At 36.8% G+C, this 26,612-nt stretch overlaps 1 protein-coding gene across 1 annotated transcript in view; it reads left to right on the top strand.

The window, feature by feature from the left end:
- Positions 1-18,965, top strand: part of LOC134789700 (protein eiger) — a 69,260-nt gene extending 50,295 nt beyond the window's left edge. The window contains exons 5-8 of the mRNA XM_063760316.1: positions 6,283-6,379; positions 14,508-14,589; positions 15,903-16,054; positions 17,683-18,965. Coding sequence (XP_063616386.1) covers positions 6,283-6,379; positions 14,508-14,589; positions 15,903-16,054; positions 17,683-17,970 — 619 coding nt within the window. The 3' untranslated portion in view covers positions 17,971-18,965. The remainder of the gene's footprint in view (positions 1-6,282; positions 6,380-14,507; positions 14,590-15,902; positions 16,055-17,682) is intronic.
- The last annotated feature ends 7,647 nt before the right edge of the window (positions 18,966-26,612 follow it).

The raw sequence follows: 26,612 nt of genomic DNA, 5'->3' as shown, positions 1-26,612 counted from the left end.
ACCTTATTGTCGATGGCGCTTACGACATTATTAACGATGCTCCGATATAAATACAATGCCGCGCGACGCTGTGCGGCGTAAGCGCCATCGACAATAAGGTCCCTTTTCATAGATAATGCCCCATATTGTCGCCAATATTAGAAGCACGTAACACGCAATGGTAGGTAATCAATGTGTTTTTCAATGTGTCCGTTTTCTTTCAATTAAAACTATAGCCAACATGACATGATCAATTAAGCGGTTTTTGAGTTTTCACAGTCTTGCCGCCTTAGTAAAAAGAATATGTCACCACACGGGAATGTTAAGCCATTTAGGGTTCTAGCTCAATTGGACATTCCATAGCTATTGAACTACCAATTTAGCTAGGACCCTAAATGGGATAACAATCGCTGAGCGTGATGTAGTCCCTGGTGTTCACTTAAATATACTGCAAATGATGATGATGGAATTTCCTTTTGCAGAGTTGCTCCTTTTGACTCACAGATTGATTTACGAAATACGATACGAAAAAAATAAATTCGCTTTTTTTTAATTTTTTTTAATTATTTATATGAAACCGTATAAATTAAATATCAGAACTGAATTTAGCATCCTTGATTTACCCGAAAATGATACCAAACTTGCGCACATAGCCAAACAAAATAGTTTACAAATTTCGGGGGGCTCCCCCCCATAAGTCAATATTTTGCATCAAAAATCCGGTTGGCTCCCCTTCCTAAATCAATCTGTGAGTCAAAAGGAGCAACTCTGCAAAAGGAAATTCCATCATCATCATTTGCCGTATATCACACTTTTTTGTCGTGAGCGCCACGGACTAATGGACCTAATGGTACAAAGCGTTGCGAAGGTGTAGGTACCCTTTTATTTATTTTTATTTATTTTTAAACTTTATTGCACATACAAAAAGTACAACAGGCGGACTTAATGCCGTTATAGGCATTCTCTACCAGTCAACCATAGGGCGAAACAGAAAAGAGTCCATGTGGGTGCAGTGAGAAATAAACAGAAAAAAAACGTAACTTTTGAGCGAAGTAAAATATCAACATTCTAAATAAATACCTACTATATATAATTATGTTATACCTTATGACTACGAGTACACTAAATACATACATATATATATACATACATACATATAAACAAGGATATATACAAATACATATAATTGCACGTGCGTTAAGGGTTACCTACCTACTAATTCCTACTGTGCCTGCCTTAGCAGGTGGTTATAAAGCAAACGTTTGAAAGTTAACTTGCTTGGAGCCTGTCTGATCGTCAGAGGGAGCGAATTCCAGAGGCGGATTGCTTGTACGGTGAAGGAAGAAGAGAGAAAACCACTATGGTGAGGAAATACCGAAAGTTTAAGAGAGCGGGAGGAACGAAGTTCACAACCCGGGCGAGGGGTTACAAAACTGAATCTACATTTAAGATAACTGGGAGCAGATGGCTCGAACAGTATTGAAAAAAGCAAACAAAGAATTCTGAAAGTCCTACGCTGCCGAATAGGGAGCCAGTTAAGCTGGCGACGGTAATGAGATATGTGGTCGTACTTGCGTAGACCGATAATAAAACGAATGCCGTTATTGAGCAAGCGATCGAGCCTGTTAAGTGAACTCTGTGAAATGTTTGTCGTGCACACATCAGCGTAATCGATGAGCGGTAGTATTAGTGACTGCACAAGTAATTTTTTGGTGGATATTGGGAGAAAGTTTTTTAAGGGATATAGAGAGCGTAAAGTACCAGTGACCTTTCGACTAACCTCCGAAAGTTGCCCGTCCCAAGATAGATGCCTGTCGATTATAATACCGAGATCCTTAACCTGGCTCGAGACAGGTATTGACGAACCATCAAACATTATTGGTGATACAGAGGAGGTGTCCAAATTCAGGAGTTGACGCTGGCTTCCCACAATGATGGCCTGACACTTAGATGGATTTACATATATGCCGAAGCGATTTGACCAATCGGCTATGAAGTTCAGGTCATCATTGATGGCTGCTATGGCAGAGTTAATATCAATAACATCGGCTTGTGTGTACAACTGCAAATCATCTGCATACAGATGGTGAGCGCCCCTGATTCCCGAAGTGATGTGGTTAATAAAAACCGAAAAAAGAAGAGGAGAGAGGATACCACCTTGCGGTACCCCGGCTTTCAAATCGCACCACTCCGAGAAACAGTGACCAGCACGCACAGCCTGGGCTCTGTTACCGAGATATGAGGCGAACCACGCAGACGCAGCCGACGAGATCCCAAGATGAGAGAGGGTAGCGAGAAGAAGGTCGTGATCAACTGCATTGAAAGCGTTAGAAAAGTCAATAAGTACCAGTACCGTGACTTTTGAGGATTCCATGCCAACCCTGATATCCTCCGTGACTTTCAGAAGCGCAGTACTGGTACTATGTCCCGCACGAAAACCAGACTGGTAATTAGACAATAGGGTGTTAGAATTGATAAATTTAGAGAATTGGCTGTGGACTACCGCTTCTAGAATTTTGGAAAAGAAAGGAAGAATCGAAATAGGCCTGAAATTATTGAGACAGCTCGGGTTAGAGATTTTGGGAAGCGGGAGAACATAGGCTTTGCGCCAAGAAGACGGAAAAACCCCAGATATGAGGGAAAAATTGATTATGTGGGTGAGTACAGGCAGTATATTTTCTGGAATAAGCATTACCATAACTCGTCCAATGTCATCGTGGCCGACGGCTTTAGATTTAACTGTGCCAACTATCTTCCGGATCTCCTCAGCTGTGACTGGGGTAAGAGTGAGCGGAGAAATATTGGGAGACGGAAGTGAAGCTATGTGTGAGATTGTTGTGGACTTATCTGTTGAGCTTAACATTGTAGTGTTGGAAAAATGGGCATTAAGTTCATTTAAAGAGAAAGACTTTTACTTGTTAGGTAGGTATAAAATAAATAAATAAATATTAGGGGACATCTTACACAGATCAAACCTAGCCCCATACTAAGCAAAGCTTGTACTATGGGTACTAGGCGTCGATATACATACTTGTATACATAGAAAACAACCATGACTCAGGAACAAATATTAGTGTTCATCACACAAATAAATGCCCTTACTGGGATTCGAACCCAGGACCATCGGCTTAGCAGACAGGGTCACTATCCACTAGGCCAGACCGGTCGTCGAAAATATTATGATACTTAGTAATATAGCCCTCGTTTAAGGCGTTCCTCATATTGTGATGGACGGGTAACTACGGAACCCTAGACTGAGCAAGGCCCGACATGTAAGTGAGTAAGGTTGGGTTAGGCTTTGACAAATATTTGAAACTCGCAACTTCGTCTGCGTGGAATGATGATGATTGATAAAAGCTAACCTACTTCCTTCCCTGAGCCTCTAAGTATTTCCATACCAAAATATCGCCTATTCCACCTATCCCTACCGCGATATCCCCCCCCCCCAGTGGGGATATTTATTTATATCGATTCAGCGGTTTAAGCGTGAAGAGGTAACAGACAGATAGACAGACAGACAGTGTTACTATGGATTTAATTATCTTGTTATTTGTTTTTGTACCAAGGCATGTCACCTAATTACGTCCAAAATCCAACAATACACACTTTATTTATTATACATTATTTACCAATAATAATACATTTTTACACCTGCTATCCGCATCCTCTTGACAAGCTATAAATGCTATAATCCAACAATATGCCGATAATTCATCCATTATCCCTTAACGTACAATATTACTTCTATATCCAAACGTCGTAACTGCCACGGTGGTACAATGGAGATACGTCATAGACATATGTTCTAGAGACACAATAGACAATAGACTGATACATGGTTAGACAACATTAGATGGCCTCGATTCTATGGGGAAAAGTTATTTTGCATCCCAGTAATAGGTAGTATGGGGATGTCCAACTGTAAAAATGTATTCAGATGGCCATGGATATTCAACAAGGTTTCCCATGGGACCGATATGAAATTCGTGAAAAAGAAATATGATAAAAAAGTATATGGATGTTTCATATACTTTGAGCTCTCTCCATTAGATTTTTATTCGATTTTTTTCGTTAGTTCCCACAAAAAAAATGTTATTGTGATTTATATTGGTCTATCACGAAATAGCACATGACAAACGTATTGGAAAACGTAGACCGATGAAGTAATGTGACTCTCTATTTCATATTAAATTCGTCCCTTACCTAAGTATCGTGTTCACAGTCAGAAAAATGAATACAACTTGTTAGAAACAAACTGAATAGAACTTGTTAGTTACATCCTAAACATTGTGGATTTCTATTGAGCCAACTACATGAAAGAACTATGCGTCTAAATGGCACCAAAACCAACAGAGTTGAGAGTTAGGTCATTAGATAGGTATTTATCTGTACTTCATTTCGTTCTATGGGCACCAAGAGGAATTCCATTGCAGAACTGAGATATTGGTATTTTAGTCAAAATGTCGTCACCCTTATTACCTAGGCAATAGAGTCCACCGCCGGGCGAGCGCGGCAAATCATTCAGTGTGCTTGCTGCTTGCCCGGCGGTGCGTGAATATCTGCCCTGCAGCAATTAATTTACTTACTTGGACTCTATTGCCTAGATAATAAGGGTGACGACATTTTGGCTAAAATACCAATATCTCAGTTCTGCAATGGAATTCCGCTTGGTGCCCATAGAACAAAATAAAGTAAATAGAAATATCTATCTAATGACCTTACTCTCATTTCTGTTGGCGTTGGGTCCAGGCTCCATACAAAGTTGCCCATGGTCCTGTATTGTAGTATCAATAATAATTTATCCGATAAAATTAGGACTATTTAAGACGAACGTACATATACGTTCCAATTTTTTTACTTACGTGAGTCTTTGTGACAGGCTATTTAGAATACAATTTTTAAAACAATGTAATAAAATGAGGAATGTATTCATTACTTTAGGTAAGTATAAGTATTATTGGATCATAGCGGTGTGAGAATTGATACTCTGTCAATGTTGTGTGTGGGCCCGTATATGAAGGCTAGGCTCATTGTTATAACCGCAAGGATCAAATTACAACAATATCACATACTTACAAAACATTATCTTATCTAATAAATTCATAGTACCTACTCTCCGTCCGAATAAAAGTAATAACGATTAACGATCCGGAGCGGCGGTCGAGGCACCTCACCTGCAGGCGACCCTAGCTAACCTAGTATTTAATTAATTAGGTAAGTGAAAATTCAGTTTTCAATAGTTACGCGTAGTTTCTCTAAATCACTTGTGCACCTTCGCCTTACCTAACGCCTGGCCTTTTCCGTCTTTTTAGTTAAAGTTATCAAAGGGCCCTAGGAGCAATTAAAACTTCAACACAGTTTCATTAAAAGCCTTTCTTATTGCAGTTCTCTGAACTTTAAGTGAAAAGTGCATACTTAATAGAAACTAGGTGCTTTTGAGACTTGCTCAAGAGCACTAGTTTCAAAAACAGTCTCAAAGTCAAGATTAACTTCTAACTTTTAAGAAGTGTCAAGTGGTATGAATAAACTAATAAAAAGTTCTTTATAAAAACAAATCACAATATCACAAAAAAAAAAACAATAAAACAAATTCTGCTCACAAAAAAAACAATGAAACAAATTCTGCTCACAAAAAAATAACGGGTTGCACTCCGCGTGCCGGCAAGTGAAAACTCAACGACATTGTAACTCAAAATATTAATAACAGCGCCATCTAGTGCAAAATATCTGCAGCACTATGTATAATTGAGGTTAATGCCATCAAGCGTTATTTCGTCGCATTACTTGAAACCCCTAAGCACATCACTGTGAGTACTACAGTTATATTAATACCAGTTTGAGGGAAACTCACTAGATGGCATTTAAATCAAAAAACGAAAAACAGTGACATTGTCCGTCACACGTGACGTCACGCAAGCGCCCTGCGCCGCCTAAACGAAACAGCAGGCTCAGGCATACATTTTCGCCGCGCGGTAGGAAGAGAGGGTTACGCCTTAGGCCTTACGCTGTCTCGAGTTTATAATTTTTTCCCCATCTCGCAAAGTGCACAGCGCCGCTAAAGAAGTTCTCACTTCAATAAACTCACATGAAGCTTAGGTACTGTCAGTACAGTACCTTACTCACTATCCCCCTCATTCATAAATGCGCTACAAACCTCGATTAGCCAATAAAATCGTTTGTCCTTATCTGTCAATTTCAGGCCCGTAAACTTTTATGAATAAGGGGGTTAATATTTATTTACCCACGATGTTTGACCCTCACACACACATGAAAGTTAATGAGCAATATTTATTATGTTTCCAGCCCCCGCCGTAAGATGAAGAAGTACTCAAGCTCGGACTCACCCAAGATGTTCAACTTCCAGCACACAGTCTCGAGAACAGTACGGAACAGCGATGACGTGAGTACCCAGGACCATAAGTTTAGTTTAAATAACACATGAACAAAGCTAGAGTTAGACCAAGAGAAGTCTCTGCAACGATTTTGATAGCACACGCAGTGCAACTGTTATTTATATGACTTAAGGATGACTCACGGTAGGCCGGGCCGTGCCCGGGCCGAGGCGTCCAACCTGTCATTTTCTATGACGGCTGATCGGTGATCGCGTGGTGCTTTCTATAGAAAACGAAGCTCGGGAAGCTCCGGCCCGGTAGAACATGAGTCATCGTTTAAGGCCTGTGCACACCGGCTTGCGTGTGCGTGACGTGCCCGTGCGCGTGCGCTAAAATGTTGGAGCCGCACACGCACACGTCACGCAAGCGGTGTGCCGTCTCTCATAAGGATCTGTATACTACAAAGCCGCACGCGTACATGCACTTCACTATTGGTGAGCTAAGGAATGGCAAGCCAACCAAATAAGAACCTACAATAAAAATACTTTGAAAAAGTGTGAAATTACAGCTAACCTAAAAAGCTGGTGGTGGATTCGTCAGCTAGTGGTAATCAGATCTTCAAACAAAAACGTCACTTTTGACACTTGTTTGACACTGACATATCCGATCCATATCGTTTCAATATCTAGTATTTGACGTATCTCATTGTTCGAATACGGCTGTTTTAAGGGGTTTGCCCTTGATATTCGAATATCAGCGGAGCGGAAGCTGACTTAAATATAGCTTAATTTACATTACATCCCACGGCGCCACGGAGATTCCCGTTTGTATTACTAGTACAGGGCGCGTAGCCAACGTCCCAATCGTTAACGCTCCCATCTCTCTCTATCACTCTTCCCCATTAGTGCGACAGTGACAGTTGGGTTTCGTTCGCTACGGAGGGTTAACGATTGCACGTTGTCTACGCACCCAGTTTATAAAAACGCCCCCAGGCGTTCATGGGTGGATTTCATCACCAAAAATTTCACCATACAAAAAAATTTTTTTTTTTAATGTTTAATTTAACACGATTCTAGCTGGGTAAAGTAATAGGGGGCTGTATATTGAGGATATTTATGGTATTTATACAATCATTTGTGGCTTATATTTGAAGTTATCGCTTTCGGAAAATAAAAACGCAAGATGGTGATGACAATCATGGTATGGTAATGACTCTTTTATAGACGGTAATGACACTGCATGTACGGTAATGACGATTTGGGAACTAATTTATATATGTATTAAAAACGTATTAAAAAAACAAAAACTTTTTTTAATTGTAAGGCTTTAGAACTTAAATAAACATTACAAATAACATGTTTTTGAACATAAGACTAGCTACATAAATTATTTTTAGAAAATTATAAAAAATACTTTTTATTCATATAAATAAATATATAACAAGTATTTTTACTGTATAATTTTAAATAATTTATATTCCGAAATAGGCAATTTATGTATTCATTTATTTTTTTGGGTTTTTTCAATGTTAAATCATATTAACAATATTGTACTCTTATTATCAGTTTAAACCCGCATCTTCTTTTATCTACTGCATAACTTGGTATTTATATCATATTATAAAATTGCTGGCTTACCAGTGAGCTTAATTTTTATGATATATTACTTTTTTTTTGATTATTTGATTCATTGCATAAGTTTGTATTTTTGTTGTTTTATAAATTAACTTTAAAAATAGCTATAATGATTTAAATCCATATATATATTGTTTAATAGCTAAACATTAATATATAATCAGTGTTTTATAGAGTTGCAAGACCCCTACTTGTGATGCATGTCATAAGTTACAAAATGTTAGGTATTGGGTCCGGTGACTACCCAATGGTATAATGATTAATTGCTGTAATTATATACATCAATTAATATAATATTATCAAAAAACATAAGGCCATTACGATAGTGAGCCAGTACCGTAGCCTATGGTCGCTTAAAACTTAATATATGTTGCTTGTTTAAATACTTTGTTTTAACACGACTAACATGCAATTACAGACTCTAAGTTGCACGATTTACATTATTAGATAATAAAAAATAAACATTTGTATGTTCTAAGTTCTAAGTGACCTAAATTTTGCCTACTTCAGTCAAAATGTTATTTAAAACTAACCATCCTCTAGTGTGAAAAAAATAGTCATATCTTCTTCTACATTTATTCTACATTTATAAGGTAGACATTATATAGTGTTAGAAGACATAGAGAACGTTTTTCAAACATACAGCTTAATTTAATAATGAATTATAGCAAAATAACTAGAAAACTTTCTGAGAACCGTCATCACCATACACATGAAATCATCACCGGTCGTCATTTTTTCCCGGTGATGATGGGTATGGTGTTGACGATTTGAGAGTTTCTTCTTTTTATTTCTAGAATACGAATAATAGTAGTTAATGTCTATGCTACACAATAAACTTCATGTAGTTTGCCATTCATTTCAATAATTATTTCTAATATATCATTTATAACTTTTTTAAACCAAAGCATAACGGTGATGATGCTCTGTTGTGACAAACTACGTTTTACAAATTTGTTCGTAATATTTCTCACGATTCAATGATGTGACTTTATAGTGAAATCATTTTTGGCATTCTATATTAAAGTGAAAAATAGGGCAAGGACCTTTAGCGGTATTTCGTTGTTCATACACGGAGATAAGCTCACATTGACATTACCATGACGGTGTTGACGAATATTCGTGACAAAATTTTAAATATTTTTAAATGTACTTTCTCGGTGAAGGAATTATTGCATATTTTCCCATGTGTTAAACAACAACATGGAAAAGATATAAGTAAAAGAAAAATCGCAATCGTACGATAGGCATGCTATAATTTTCACTGCAAACAATAAGGTTCAGATTTTTCCGGTAGACGGTGATGATTTTAGACACATAAAACATTTTATATAAAAAAAACTATTAAATTATTGGAGATGGTAATTGAAGGAACATGAAGATAATAGTTCTTAAAAACATATAAAAAAGTTGCAACTCGCACAACCTACTAGTTTTTTTTATAAAGACCGAACCATAAGTTTTCGCAGGATTTTGAAATCCACCCAACTAGCAAATCTATGTGCTATAAAAGTTGAGAGCACGTTTTTATTTTCGCTTTTTGGTGCTATAAAAGGTGTAAAAACAGTCGAATAAAAGTCCTGTAAGCGTTTACTCAACGCGAAAAGGCGCACTTATACAGACTAAAAGTGTTATAAAAATCGAGTAAGCGCTGTATAAGAAGCAAATCGATGCTGCAAGAGTTGAGTAAAAGTGGATAAAAGCGCTTCTAGTGTTTTAATAGCAACGATAGTGCTTTTATTCGACTATTTGTTCTATAAACATTAGCAATTTACTATTACTCAGTGAAAGTGTTCTATAAAAGCAGCCGCACTGCTTTTTCTCAGCAAAAATGTTTCGTAAAAGTAGCCGAATTGCTTTTACTCGGCATTTTAAATGTGTAAGAGTGCAGTAAATGCTTTTATTCAACTAATATGTGCTAAAAACGATCTCAGGTAAGCGATTATATTACAATTATTTTATTATGTTTGAGGCCTATTAATCGTCTTCACGTGTCTAATAAAACAAAAAGGTACTTAAGTATTTTTTTACTGCTGTCATCCATGACATTTATTTTTACCGTGATTGTGTACATAAGTTTTTACTGTCTGTAAGTACACGTAATACAGTAAAACCTAGCGCGAAAAATACTTTATTGATAAAACCAAAGGCACTGGTTCATATATATTCATGGGCCGTCTATTTTCTTAAATTTCAATAAAAAAATATTAATTAAAATAAGTAAAAATTTGCTTACACGATCTAGTTTCTCTTATATCTCATTAATTCGACTATAAGTCGAGTAACTGCGTTTACTGCTACACTTATAGCACATGATGTCGCCATGTTTATGGATTTATAGTCCGGTGGCCGACTGCATGAAACCCTACCTGATAAAAAAATAGAAAAATCCTACTCTGTAGGGGTAGCTGACTTTTAGCAGCTTCAACTGCTCTTGGACGGCCGTGGCTTAACTTGGCAAATTTTGCGCAAGTGGCAAAAAAGTGGTACAAATATTCATCAAAAAACAAAAGTGATCAGCTACATCCTGTGTTGGCTGGTTCCTGTGTCCGACCGAATTTGTGGTACCAAGTGAGCTACAATTTACCTCATCGAAAAATAGAATGTCACTTGTATGGTAGGATAGCTGCCATTGACATTTTTTTTAATGCGGACGGACTGCAAAAGCTGCCAGGCTAAGGTGAGACCGACCAAGACATACGTCAACAAATTTAATGTAGGTATTACAATCAGTTTTTTTCATTCTATTTTTCGATGAGGTAAATTGTAGCTGTCACGTTGTACCACAAATTCGGTAGGACACAGGAACCTGCCAACACAGGATGTAGCTGACCACTTTTGTTTTGCTGTCCTCAATTCGATGGGGATTGGATTCGATTTGTGTTCAATAAGATGGGGTTTTTTTTTGATGAATTTTTGTGCCACTATTTTGCCATTTGCGCAAAATTTGCCAAATTAAGCCGCGGCCGACCAAGAGCAGTTGATGCTACTAAAAGTCAGCTACCCCTACAGAGTAGGATTTTTCTATTTTTTTATCAGGTAGGGTTTCATGCAGTTGGCCACCGGACTATATTGAAACGACAACATGGCTGACTTGTGCTGTTAATGTAGTTCAAAACTCTTTAAAAGTACTCTAAACTGAATACATTTTGAATAAAACCTGTAAATACACTTCAGCTCCTATAACAGCGGTTTGAACCCCATTACCCGAATTATGATATAAGCGCGCTGTTACAGCAGCATTGTTGCCAAATGGTTATTGGATTGCTTTTAATAAGCTTTTATAGCAACAGAGAAGAGAATTGAGTAACAGTTGTATTAAAGCGCCTTATTCAGACAATTAGCTATTCTATAGCTGTTATATGATTTTAATAGAACAATTATGCTGAATAAAAGTGATTTAGTAGCGCTAACTCAGCATTTATTAAAAGGTGGAATAAAAGTGCTAAAAGATAGTGCTATAAACGTTTATACGACATGATTATAGCACTAATTAGCGAAAATTGCTAAATAGTCGAGTTAACCGCTATTATACGATATATTGGTGTTTCAACAACCGTAACTCGGCTGTTATACGATTACAGGCTGAGTAAATCAATTCTTATACGACTATTTTGCTAGTTGGGCACCCTATTGCTTGGCAAATATGTTAGAACAGGCGAGCTCGCACACTAACTCCCTTCAAATGGTTTTAGTTTCGTCATATGAACGCAAATATTAAAGTTAGGTATTGTGGTGTCAGTGTTATATCTCTTAATTACTCTGGCGCACTCGGCTCACGAATACTTCGAGCAGTAATTATTACGAAGTAGAATATCTCTATAGAAGTGTGATTAAGCTCATAAATTACCCCACAATAAGTATTGTGCCGCAAGCGGTTCTTTTAGGTACTGCGTTTGGCTTATTATAGTATTTTTCGAACTGGAAGGGTACGCTGATCGATGTCAATTCAATACAATTTTGCGACATTTGGCATTTTTAGGTTATCCGCTATCAAATATAGTTCTTTTTTTCGTTTTCGTTTTTTTGATTAGGCAATGAGAACTCTGTATTTACTACATTTAGGGTAATTCGCCAGTAACTGGCCGGTTTTAGTAATTGCTGGCCACCAAATGAATTCTATTCACCTGTAAACGGAGTTCATTTTTAGTGTAAGGTTTCAATACCTAACTGGCCAGCCTTCAATAAGTAGCCGCCTTATACTAAAATGAATTCTGTTTATAGGTGAATAGAATTCATTTTTAGTTTAGGGCGGCCAGTTACTAAAACCGGCCAGTTAGTGGCGAATGACAGTATCTATTTTATGGTTAAGTTAGATGCTAGCTGCGAGAAAGCTGTTAAAAATACCCCCCCCCCCCCCCCCCACACACACGCTATTATTCTCTTGACAATAAAATTGTATTTAGTTAATTCTGAAGACTTGATCCGTTTAGCTACATAAATTAAAAACAACTCACGCTAGAACGGCCCGGGTCCGGGCCGAGGCATCTAACAATTCAATTCATATATAAAGCTTCTCGTGATTACCAATCATCAAAATTTGAAAATAAAGTGCCGGACGCCTCGGCCAGGACTCGGACCATTTTAGCGTGACTCATCCTTTATGCTGATTTTCATACAAACAGACCCAGATACAAAACTAGGTCAAGTGTACCTACATAAAGGTATGGATGGAAAATTTAAAAATGTATGCTGATCCTTGTCATTCAAAAAGAGGGCAGGGGTCGGACTCCCAAGTAGGTGCATATAAAATACATTAATGCTTAGTTTCCCCATATCTAAAATGTGATAACAGTTCTTTATTTTACCTTCTGAAGACTTTTTTACAACTATAACCAGTATAGGTATAAGTTAAATATTTTGAGTGCTAATTTTTATAAGCATTCAAAAATGCTACGCAAATATCTACAACAGCATAGGGTACCTACGCCATAACCAGGGGCGTATTTTGAAATTTGGCGCCCCGGGCCAATACGTTTCGCCGCCCCAGAAGTCAAGGAAGAAAAACAAAATGCGATCCGATGCCGCCCCTATATGCTGCCCCTGGGGATTGGCGCCCCGGGCCATGGCCCGGATGGCCCTAGGGTAAATACGCCCCTGGCCATAACACTTATAAGAAGAGTTTTTAGTGTTGTACCTATGCACGAAATTAGAGTTAGTTACCTATGTGATATAAGTATTTAGGTATAGGTGTATTTATTTGAGAAGCCTGAAGCGATCATAAACTTTATTTTAGAATATTATTAAAATCAAGTCACACACGACATAGGTAATGCATAACACGTAAAACTCTGTTTGAACTGTATACTCGTACATATAGGTGTATTGCACGAGAATTTACGAGTATATAGGTAACAACTCAATGAGTTTTCGAATGTCACTTAGCCCCTAAGTCTCAGGGTTGCTATGCGTGGTTAAGCAGCTCACTGAAGCCAAGAAAATGAGAGAAAACTTTGGAGGTCTAATAATAGCCCAGTCGCTCGTGACGTCAGTACTAATTAACACGTTGACAGCCCGCTGACGTCGGTCGATTGCAGGTGACACGGCAGTGTTAGGGTTTTGTACTATCATTTATTTTTTAGTATCATTATTCTTTAGTTGTGGAAAATTGAATTTTCTTTGAGCTGATAACAGTTATTATTTAACACGATTAGGTTTTTCTTAATACTTAATAATTATTTTGTGCTTGTAAGAAAATAACATCGTTAATTTTACATGCGAGTGGAGCAAATGAAATATTATTTATTTACTTTTCCGCAGTGGACAAGAAATACATTATAATAAATAAATAATTAAGCCTATATACGTCCCACTGCTTGGGCTATAGTCCCCACGCTAACCCAATGCGGATTGGGGAGTTCACTTCACATACACCTTTTGAATTTCTTCGCAGATGTATGCAGGTTTTCTCACGATGTTTTCTTTCACCGAAAAGATAGTAGTAAATATCAAATGATATTTCATACATAAGTTCCGAAAAACTCATTGGTACGAGCCAGGATTTAAACCCGCATTATAATAGCGCTATAAAAACCTTTTTTATGTTATTTATGTTTTTTTTATAATGAATTGTCTCTGTCGACCTTGCTCGCTCCAAATTCTTAGATGAGTGTTTTGTACCAAAAAGTCACACAACTGATTATAAATCTTAATTTAACGTTATAAGGTTTACTTTTGATCGCATGAGCGTGTCTTTACCTTAATTCAATTTATTTCGCTCGGGATAATGCTAAGTAGAACGTTAAATTAACTTCAAGTATCAAAAGAATAATGTTATGTATCATTACATTGTTTTGCAAAAAATTGGTTTACTGCTTGTTTACTCAGTACGCTTGGTCTGAAACAAATTTCGTCTTGTATAAATAAATAATAAATATTATGAGACGATTTATGAAGAAATCGACCTACATATGTAGTTCCACAGTAGTCAAAACCGCTCCCAAAAAATCAAACTTACGCAATTATTTTAAAATAACAGCTTAAATTATTTAAATTATAATTATATATGATACTTGATGTGATCCTTTGTATTGTAAGTATTAAAAATTGTAATCGTTTGCAGGAGGGCCGGCGGCCGTTCGTGGCGGCCCATTTCCACGGCAACACCAGCCATCTCAACCCGGAGGTGCACGAGCATTACAAAGGTACAGTGTGATGTAAATTGCACAAGGCAGAGAACCCACGTAGCGGTGTGGCACCGCCTAGACTGAACACACGACGCCGCGCCTCCGCCGTTGGGCCATTTTATCCCCTCCCCCCTTGACCCCTGATCTTTTTTTTTTAATTTGTGAAATTTTATGTTATTTTTATTCAGAATCATGAGCTCTTTCTATCCTAATAGGAGAAAAAAGGTGTCCCAAGGTTTTTATTTCCATTCCGTTACCATTTTTTTCATAGACTTTGTATGGCGGTCACGGAATGGAAAGATAGAAAAACGTATGGAAATCTTGACACTTTTTTTCTACTATTAGGATCAAAAGAGCTCATGATTCTGAGTAGAAATAACATTTAATAAAAAATCACAAATTAAAAAAAAAAAGTGTGGGGGACAACTTTAAATAAAATGGCCCCGTTCTGCGCGGTACAGCGACAGTGTGTCCGGTCTAGGCGGATTAGTCGGATTACCTGCTAGATTGTGGACGTGTAATTCTTTATTGTGATAAAACATTTCGTATAAAATATTTTGTAAAATAAATTGTCACAGTTTTTCAAGCCCCAGTTAACTTTTTTGGGAGATTACTCAGAACCTACTTCACCTTAAATAAAATAATTAGTTCTAGAGAAAAATAAGCGCCAAGTCACAGATTATATAATATGTAGTACTTCGTTTGTCTTATTTTGCAGTTAATTGAAATGTAGGTACTGAGATTGTTACAGAAAAAAGTTTTCTCCTTGTGCAATTTAAAAATAGCTCACAAACAAGCAAGTCGTTGTTGCAAAACAACCATTATTTCATAATGAGAGGGGGAGTTGTGGCACTGTGGTAGGGGGGAGAAAATAAATGCTAATCTTTATTCTGCCGGCATTGTCGTTCAAAAGGTCAATTTAGGTACCTAGAAGTTAGAGTTACAATGGGCTTGATTAGAAACTCTAGGACAAAAGAAAAACAAACACGGCAACTTTATTTTTATCAAATTAGAAAAATTGATGAATGATAAAAAAGCTGATTTTATACTTTTTATCATTGTTTTAATAGGTTCACAGGGGTAATTTCGAAAATGGCTAATAGCCAATGTCTATCTACTAAAGCTAGGGTTTGCAATCCGGATCTGGATCCGGACCCGCGGATCTTCCCATACATTTCAGATCCGTCGTGCATACCCTAACTTAACCTGAATGAAGAACTTCATACTTTAGCAACGCTAACGCCACTGCAACGTTTAACGTTTAGTCCGACTAGAATAATAGACATATGTACTGAAATATGTTTTATCAAAAATGTATATTTTTATTACAGGCAACGGGCTAATCCGCGTGGCCCACGACGCCCCCCACAACGTGTGGTACCCCGCCCCCTGGACCATGTCGTCGCCGCACCCGCGCCCCACGCTCACCAACAAGGGCCACATTCACGTGCGAGACACGGGCGTGTACCTGGTATATGTGCAGGTGAGTGTCCGTGTGTCTACAACGTGTGTCCCACCTCCTGGACTATGTCCCCGCACTCCCCCAAACTCACCAACAAGGGCCATGTTCACGTGAGAGACACGGCCGTGTACCTGGTCTATGTGCAGGTGAGTGTCCGTGTGTCTATAACGTGTGTCCCACCTCCTGGATTATGTCGTCCCCGCACTCCCCCAAACTCACCAACAAGGGCCATGTTCACGTGAGAGACACGGGCGTGTACCGGTCTATGTGCAGGTGAGTGTCGTTGTGTCTACAACGTGTGACCCACCTCCTGGACTATGTCGTCCCCGCACTCCCCCAAACTCACCAACAAGGGCCGTGTCCATCTGAGAGATAAGGGCGTGTACCTCGTATATGTTCAGGTGAGACACAACCACGTGAACCACGTGTGAGTGCAGCCCACGAAGCTTCCCACAATGTGTACTCCCTGGACCACGTCGACCCCGCCCCCGCGCCCCAAGCTCACGCGACATAACGTGAGGGACACAACACAATATACCTCTTCTAGTGGAAGTGATCATCCCAATACGACTCCATAAATAATAGAAAATGGTTGGCTAGGTGCTAGGTGTTACATACTTAGAATCAATCACTCCCATGTGTACCTATCATGCATTTTTTAATAGTTTTAGAGATATTGTCCATTGTATTTGGGAGTTTCCGATTCTTCCCTAAATATTAAGCCCGTTGTACCTACGAATGAATAAATAAATAAATGCAATGAATAAATTATGAATTATGAATATAAAACATTTTTAGTGCTTTCTATTTGTATATGATCTTGATTAAAATGAATACATAATATAAAATCACAATACTTACATGTATTTTTGCGGATTATATTTGTATTCTAAGTGATATGTAGATATAGTTAACTTTGTGTTTGGTTATTAACATTGCATAGGTATAATATAACTTATCAATATTATCCACAAAACAATTCAAATCCCTAAAGGTACTAACTAACTAACTTTAGACAGCAAGGGCAATAGAAACAAACTTCACGGAGCCTATAACAAAACTAATTTATAATAGTCTCAACTTCCGTCCCTCGAGGTATCTATATCGGATTACAAATTATGTATAATAGCTAGAAATTATAATTTTCTATGAAGTTGTACAGCAAACAAGTTCGATTTCGATACAATGTGAACGAATACAAAAGAAAATTGTAGACAGTGACAGTATAATGATATCTTTAGGTGTTACGGAAACTTTTTTACTTTACTGTAATTAAAAAAAAACTTTTTTATAATAAATTGAATAGAAATATTGTCTTATACGATATTTTATTTAGAACTAGTTTTGAAGCGTATAATTAATGATAAATGTTCCTTATTGATTAACATCTTAAAAACTGCACAATAAACATCCATTATTCCTTCTGTTCTGTCTAATTATGTCTAGGGGCTGAGACAAGATGATAATCGGTCAATCGTTGACAGGACACGCCAATTGAAAATTAAATAAGTAGTTAATTTAATGTAACACGTGTAACATCTGTATTTCAGACTTTCGTTTGCCGTTTGTCTATGTACGATTGTCATTCTGGCTAGTTTAAGTATAACTGACTGATATCCGCGATATAATACTGACTCCATTTCCCACAGATCTACTACCTGGATACCCACGACATAATCTCCTGGGTGCTCCACCGCACCAACGCTGAGATAGAAGGGAGAGAGACACTCATCCAATGCGCGCAGTCGTCTCACTCTAGCGAACCCCTCGAGAAACCGAATTCCTGCTTTTCTGCGGCCGCTTTATTCTTAAAAGCGGGTGACAGACTGGCCGTCCGGAATACCGGAGGGGATAGGCATTCGTTGATGGAGCCAGAGAAGAGTTTCATCGGTCTTATTAAGCTGGCTGATGCTGAGGATCCGAATGAAGAGTTATAATTAGTTTAGCTGTGTCTATGTTAGGGCCGTTATTTTTAACTGTTTGCAGAAAATATTTGGTTGCGTCTAATTATTACCAGTTGTACGCTGTACCTGCAATAGTATCTACACATCGATGCGTGCAAAAATAATTGTCTTATTTATTTGCTGCTAGGTCTTCTACTTGCAACAATTCGCATGCCATTTTAGATGGGTACATTGTCGGCTATATGTACCTAGGTGTGTTTATCGAATTCAATTGATCGATCAAAAGCTGAAATGTATTAAAACACACATGCGATTTGTTGCAAGGTGAGTATATAGAGGCTTTAAATCTTGTGATATTGTTTGCACGATTTAGTGTACATGATAATGTTTCATATATATAATATAATAATAGGCCTTTTGATCTGTGTCAGATGTTTTAAGCAGCATCCTGGTGACGACGCTGTCCAAGATAATGTTTCATATGGAATCACGGTACCTAATACAAAATAAATATTTTCTGCCAATGGCTTTTTATGTTTAGTTAATGTTAACTATAGTTTGCATGTTGGCTATGCTAACTTAACCCGCCGGCCCGGACGTTTTACAATAGTGATAAAGATTTATATATAGTCAAACAAGTGCCATTATTATTTTTAGAATGCCCGTGTTAAGACCGTCTAATACGGATTTTGAATCTAGATCTAAATGTTTATGGGCTCTGATTATTGCCTATGCCATAGATAATAGATTCTACTACTCTGGTGTTTGAGGGCCTACCGCGAAATACGAAAATCTAAATTTCTTTATATGCAAGAGCGATAGAGAGGCAGATAACGAAAATTCGATTTTCGTATTTCGCGGTATGGCCTCTGATAATGACGAATGAATTCATTCAGTGACCAAAGCCAGTAATCGGAGATGTAGATATTCAGATTCTAAACTTAAAATCTGTTTGTTCAGTGTTTTGCTAACCGGCCTAAGTAGGTACAAATAACTATGTTTTAACAGTGATGTTTTTCTTTTTTTTTTACAGAACAAAAATTTACTTATACTTAAGTAGTATTCTTTTCACCTTATATTTGTATGTTTTGATATACTTATATTAATTTTGTATCTTTATATCAACCGATTTTTTTCCTTGCCCTAGATTATGTTTTTTGTATATCTAATTATTGTAATTAATCATATGTGAAATCAAAAGATCTGTAATGCCATTGATATTATAAGTACTAACTTTTAATATAGGTACATATTTGTAATTTATTTTATAATAATACGAACGTAGCAGAATTTATACCTTTCGGTATATTTGATTATAAGGTGATACTGATAAATTGATAATGTCGTTATTGATGTTTTTAAATGGAAGAATAAAATAAAGAAATACGTATATTCGTTTTTTATTTTACACAAATAGACCTAACTCCACAGTAAGCTCAGTAACACTTGTGTTGTTGCCCTTAACAAACCTTCAATCGTTCGACTTTTATAAGAAGCCTATAAAAATACTTAACATAAAATTTCATAACAAACATCAAAAGAATACAGAGAGAAAACAATATTTTAACAATATCATTGAATAACAATTACAAAATCTAAACGAGAGAAATGTTTTTGGCAAAAAGTTCAGTAATAACGTGTTTTGCTGCTCAGACACGTACTCGCATAGCCATGACTGCCTACATATGTTATATTTATGTAATGAGCATGTAAAGTCTAAATGTATGGTACCCAAATATTAAAAGAAAGTACTGTATTTATATTTCTATCCAGGGGCCTATTTCTTGAATGTTGGGAACACCTAAATATTCCGAAATATGTTTTTCCGACTTTCATAACCTCGATTTTCATAATCACGATTTTTTATACGTCCGAAATATCGAAATTACGACTTTGAAAACCACGAAAGAAGAAAATCACGACTGCGCTATTTCCGAATACTTAAAATCCGATTGTCATATGAACGAAAGCTTAAAATTCCGATTTATAAAAAATCCGAAAATATTTTTTCCGAATTTGTCTATTCCGAAAAATCATTGACCGATCGGAAATAAAATAATTCGGTATTCAGAAATTCGATCTTTTGATAACTCGGAATAATGAAATTCGTGATTTTCAAAAGGGAAGTAATTAAATGGTCAGCCGTTTTTAAAATTGATCTGCAAAAAAAAATGCATTTAATTCATTTGGACATGCCAGAACTGCTACCTTTACAGAAACCAGCTGCTACTAGAAAAGTGGGTTAGGTTAGAACTGCAACCTGTACAGAAGCCAACTGCTACTAGAAATGTGGGTTAGGTTAGGTTAGAACTGCTACCTTCACAGAAGTTAGTTGCTACTATAAAAGTGGGTTAGGTTAGGTTAGGTTAGAACTGCGACCTGTACAAAAACCAACTGTTGCTAGAAAAGTGGGTTAGGTTAGGTTAGAACTGCGATCTTCACAGAAGCCAACTGCTACTAGAAAAGTGGGTTAGGTTAGAACTGCGACCTTTACAGAAACCAACTGCTACTAGAAAAGTGGGTTAAGTTAGGTTAGAAATGCGACCTTCACAGAAAGCAACTGCTACTAGAAAAATGGGTTAGGTTAGGTTAGAACTGCGACCTTTACAGAAACCAACTGCTACTAGAAAAGTGGGTTAGGTTAGGTTAGAACTGCGACCTTTACAGAAACCAACTGCTACTAGAAAAGTGGGTTAGGTTAGGTTAGAACTGCGGCCTTCACAGAAACCAACTGCTACTAGAAAAGTGGGTTAGGTTAGGTTAGAACTGCGACCTTCACAGAAGCCAACTGCTACTAGAAAAGTGGGTTAGGTTAGGTTAGAACTGCGACCTTCACAGAAACGAACTGCTACTAGAAAAGTGGGTTAGGTTAGGTTAGAACTGCGACCTTTACAGAAACCAACTGCTACTAGAAAAGTGGGTTAGGTTAGGTTAGAACTGCGGCCTTCACAGAAACCAACTGCTACTAGAAAAGTGGGTTAGGTTAGGTTAGAACTGCGACCTTCACAGAAGCCAACTGCTACTAGAAAAGTGGGTTAGGTTAGGTTAGAGCTGCGACCTTCACAGAAACTAACTGCTACTAGAAAAGTGGGTTAGGTTAGGTTAGAACTGCGACCGTCACAGAAACCAACTGCTACTAGAAAAGTAGGTGTAGGTTAGGTTAGAACTGCGACCCCTACAGTAAATAACTGTTTTTAGAAAAGTAGGTTTAGGTTACGTTAGAACTGCTACCCCCTGCACAAACGTAGGTGGCTTTATTTATTAACAACAAATTCGGAATATCGTCATTCGGAATTTAAAAAATTGGCATATTTAAAATAGGAATCACGTCAAATCGGAATTCAAAATTTCGGAATAATAACAATTCGGAATTCGTGATTACAAAAATCGTAAAAGTTAAATTCGGTGTTTCTCACTATCGGAATTGTTATATTCGGAATTATGTGGTTCGGAATTGAAAAAATCGTCGATTTTGCTATTCGGAAATATAAAACTTCGTGATTTTCATCGTTCGGTAATTACGACAATCGGAATTTTGATGGGTCGAGCATTTGAAAATCGGAATAATAAAATTCGATATTCTAAAATTCGGCATAAAATATTTCGGAATTATGTAGTGTACCCCTTGACTGTTATTAGACAAATAACAATACTATGTTTTCACTGAAACTCGTACGATTTGACAGTACGTAGATTAATAGTATTCATCTAATGCCCTACGAGAAATGGGCTTAAGAATTCAAAAAAGTAAACTGACTAGTTTCTGAACAATTGTTTGCGATATTTTAAGTTGAGGAAAATAAACTATTTATTCCAAAGGAGTGTCAATATTGATAAACAAGAGCAAAGATTTACCCCACATAATAACTCCTTAATATCTTAGGATGGATGGGATGTAAGTATTAGGTGCATGACAAATCATTATTTAGTATAAAATTGATACCAATGCATCATAACAAATAAACCAATCGAACTGATATCATAGTCACCTAGACTCTCAAACTCAACAAATGTTTTTCTGTCCTTGACGTATATCTCAGGACGGGCAGTTTAGCGGTTTAACTCACGAATTCGAGCCCATCCTGCAGTCTAACGCAACTAGTTGCGACATCTCGCGCGCGTGATGCGAACTCATCAACCAATCGCGTTGTAGCGGTGTCACACCGCTGTACGGCCCCATTCATACCCCACTCTTATTGCTCGTAAGGCCAGTCCTGAGATATACGTCATTTTTTTCTGTTCTCCGTGCGGAAAGCACCATCTTCCGGCACGCTGCGCTGACGATTGTCGCTTTACGGCTCCGTCGAACATAAAAATAGTATACACACCTCCCACCCCAATAAGAAAGCCTGAACTCTGTGACATTCTTACTTTACTAGGTATACTATAGTACAATTGTAGTGTAATTATACTAATTGTACTATTGTAGTGTAATTGTACTAAATGTACTTGTGTCGTAATTACGATACAAGTGCGAAAAGTAGGAAATTCGCAACGAGTGGCGATAAATTTAAACATGACCGAAGGGAGTGTTTTAATTAAATCTACACGAGTTGCGAATTACCTTTTCGCACGTGTATTGTACAACGTTTTACAGTACATATGGGCCTTTAAATTTTTGACATATTAGACACGTATTGTCCTTAATCCCGCCCTAGGGCGGTAAAGTAGCACCATATGTACAATACAATACAAAACAAATATTCTTTATTGCTCACCAATATGACTGTAATAAAGTATAGATTAGATGATTTATTTCATGAAAGACAATTACATAATAAGTTTGCATTGATGTCAAAAATATAAGAATTTGTATCATATTGTATTCCGCTCCTCGCTCTTGTATTATCCCATTAATAGTTGAGTCTGCCAGTCACAGCCACCTGACATTATCCGCCTCGGTTCAGTTGAATGAGCACATTATCCCATTAGTAGTTGAGTCTGCCAGTCACAGCCACCTGACATTATCCGCCTCGGTTCAGTTGAATGAGCACATTATCCCATTAATAGTTGAGTCTGCCAGTCACAGCCACCTGACATTATCCGCCTCGGTTCAGTTGAATGAGCACATTATCCCATTAATAGTTGAGTCTGCCAGTCACAGCCACCTGACATTATCCGCCTCGGTTCAGTTGAATGAGCACATTATCCCATTAATAGTTGAGTCTGCCAGTTACAGTCACCTGACATTATCCGCCTCGGTTCAGTTGAATGAGCACATTATCCCATTCATAGTTGAGTCTGCCAGTCACAGCCACCTGACATTATCCGCCTCGGTTCAGTTGAATGAGCACATTTAGTGGCTTTCACATTTTAAAATCAGATAGATTTGATATTTGCATCTGTAGGTACCTGCTAGGTACAAGGAAGAGTGGAGGGAACCAAATCGCACGGCAGATCACCTATGCGCTGGACTGACCAAATAAAAAAAAAAAAATTAAAAATTTAAAATTTAAACTGTTTATTATAAATAAATTTTACAATATTTTTATGTACTTAACCTAATCTACACTATAATAGATTATTAGCTAAGTGAGAGGTTTTCTTTTAGTTACATCATTGACGTTATTATTACTATATTTTAATCTAATTTATATAACATAATGTGTATCTATTTTATATTTACTTTTGACTTAACTACTTTATCAGTTCATGCAGTACTTTTTTAACATTAGTTTTAGCTTATGAGGCTTATCTTCTAAGTTATCTATTATATGTCTAGGAAGACTATTTAGGATGTGTGGCAAATAACTCGACCAGACTCTTTGCCCATAAAAGTTGTTACTACTTGGTATATTGAAATGTTTTTTATTTATCAGTACTCTAAGGTTATTTGGCCTATCATACCTATTCAGACTTCCCAGTTTATATCTATATTCTAATATTATCGCTAGCTTCACTTTATCATATACATTCATTATTTTACAATGCTGAAATAACTTTTCATAATTATGTTTATATTTATATTTGATTTTTAGCGGTACAATGGATTTAAGGATTCTTACCTGTAGGTTATATATTCTTTGTAGGTGAGTTTTGTGGGTTCTACCATAGATATCCCATAATTTATTACAGAGTCAGCCATAGCCATGTATATTAGGCGGAGTGTATTATACGGCATTTTGTTTTTAAGTATTGTTAGATTACTGAATACGGCTCTTAGTCTCTTACATACATGGTCAATGTGCGGACTCCAGTTAAATTTATTATCTATAATTAATCCAAGGTATGTATGCTGTTCTACTATGTCTAGGGGCTCACAGTTGCAACTCGAACCTGATCCATGCAAACAAGAGTGTTTGTGTGCTATGATTTTGGGTACTATGTCAGTTTTGATGTAGGGTGACCTTATGTGTAGTATTTTGGTTTTTTGGTAATTGATGGTTAATCCTGCATCATGGGACCATTTGCATAATACATCAAATGAAATCCGCAGTTGGAAACCGCGAAATCATAAGAGAAGACTTTCAATGAAAGGATTTTATCATATCTTTATACCACTTAATACCCATTTAATACCATTATACAAAGCTTTGATGCTATCACGTCACCTAAATAGCTTTAAATTTCAACAATAGGTTTAATTTCCACATTCAGTGACTATACAGATTTATTTAATTAAAATCTATCGTTTTTCACAAAGGTCAAAATATTTTTTTTTCGTGAATACTAAATTAATTCGTGGAAAGACAAAAGAAGTCCCATTTCATAAGTAAAATGACGTATCTGACTACAAGGGGTTAGTAAACAGAAAATACTGACAAACTCCATTATAAAGCCGCGAATATCGTCATTGTTGTAGATGGCACTAAATACTAAAACACACCAGCTCGTAAAGGCTCTCTTTTTTTTATGTAATAATTTTGTGACTATACATTTAATGACATTCATTTGATTTCTATTTTTAATTTTTTACAGTTAATATATTTATTTCCCTTTAATTAATATGTATTAGGAAAAATTTTGTGTTTCACTCACTAGCAAAGTTTATTGAACCCTCGTTTCTTGAACCTTGCAACGCCCAACATTCCACTTTTCGAACCACTCGCTACGCTCGTAGTTAAATTTTAGAATCTTTCACTTGCTCAGGTATCAATATTAGTACGCGAAGTTAAACAACAAATTAGTGGCCTAGGAATCAAATGGGGAACGCGATGTTTTATGAAGATTGTATATCTTATATATTTACTAGCCTCTGTATAAATTTAATTATTCATTCAGTTATTCAACAAAAGGCCCGAATGATAAAGAGTGGTACGTGGTATGTACTACGTATTCACGGATAGTATGAAATATTTCATTTTGTACTTTTTGTGCTTAGGTAGATTTCTTAAAAGTAGGCAACAATAGTTATTTGTGCCACTAGAGAGCAAAGTTAAACGTTGAGTAAAGTATGAAAATTTTAAACATTCTTTGGTTTATTACTTAGGGCAACTAAGTATCCCCTGTGTCTAAAAATGTCTGGAGCATCTGACCCATAGGCTTCAAGGCATCTAGCCTCATTCGTATGTTTTTTTTTGTGTCGAAAGGAAACCCCAAAAACTCAATCTACCTTAATAACTTTCTTAATTAATACTTTAAAAACTAAAGTCCAAAGACTAAAGTCTTTACTTAATATCTTTATATTCAAAGTTTTCTTCTGAGGGCCGATTTTTGAATTTCGAGCGCTCAATTTCGTCACTCGAAAATCTGTGGAAAACGGCGAATTGATATTTTTGAAATACGAGCAATAGAAATTGAGAATTTAGCTGTATTGACCACTCGTTTTCAATGCTATTAGTAGTATTTAAATGCCTAGTAGTGGAGATATTTTGAAGGAAGCCACACGAAATCGAGCGCTCGAAATTCAAAAATCGGCCCCCTGCATGATAATTGAACATTTGAAAAAGTGGGGCAACTATCCTCACTGTACATCGGTGGACCTTATTACAAAAGGCATAAGGTCCACCGATGTACAGTTAACAGTGTGGACATATAAATTCCGCGAAACTCGTTGATACTGTTTCAAAACTAATTGAGTATCTAACCGTGCAACAACCTAGCAGATATATACGTAATTACCTTTCCTATTATGCCATTATCAGCCAGGATTTAAGCTATTGGAACGTCAATTGGATTCTCCAATGGCCCGGAGATACTAGTAGTTATTAGCTCACAAAGAGCAGTCATCCGCAATGCACTTAGGATAAATTGCAATGAATACAATTCAATTTATTCAATGCGCATTTCCTTTCAGTCGGTGAGACCTAGCTAGATCGATTTTTCGACCCCGTAAACCCCTATATAGCAAATTTCATCGAAATCGTTAGAGCCGTTTCCGAGAGCCACGAAATATATCTATCTATCTAATAATACCTTTAAACGAGCAATTCTTGTTTAAGTATTTATTTATTTATTTTTATATATATATATTTCGGGGATCTCGGAAACGGCTCAAACGATTTCAATGAAATTTGCTATATGGGGGTTTTCGGCGGCGATAAATCGATCTATCTATCTTATCTCTTGGAAAAAGCGCATTTTTGAGTTTTTATATGTTTTCCGAGCAAAGCTCGGTCTCCCAGATATTAAATATATATATGTATAAATAAATATTTATATATATACAAGAATTGCTCGTCTAATGGTATAAGATTAGAATTGAATACATCTACGGCGCGTTCAAAATGTCCAAA

The sequence above is a fragment of the Cydia splendana genome, chromosome 4 (genome assembly GCF_910591565.1).
Source record: "Cydia splendana chromosome 4, ilCydSple1.2, whole genome shotgun sequence".
NCBI classification, from domain to species: Eukaryota; Metazoa; Arthropoda; class Insecta; order Lepidoptera; family Tortricidae; genus Cydia; species Cydia splendana.
This window is presented reverse-complemented; position numbering and strand designations above follow the sequence as displayed.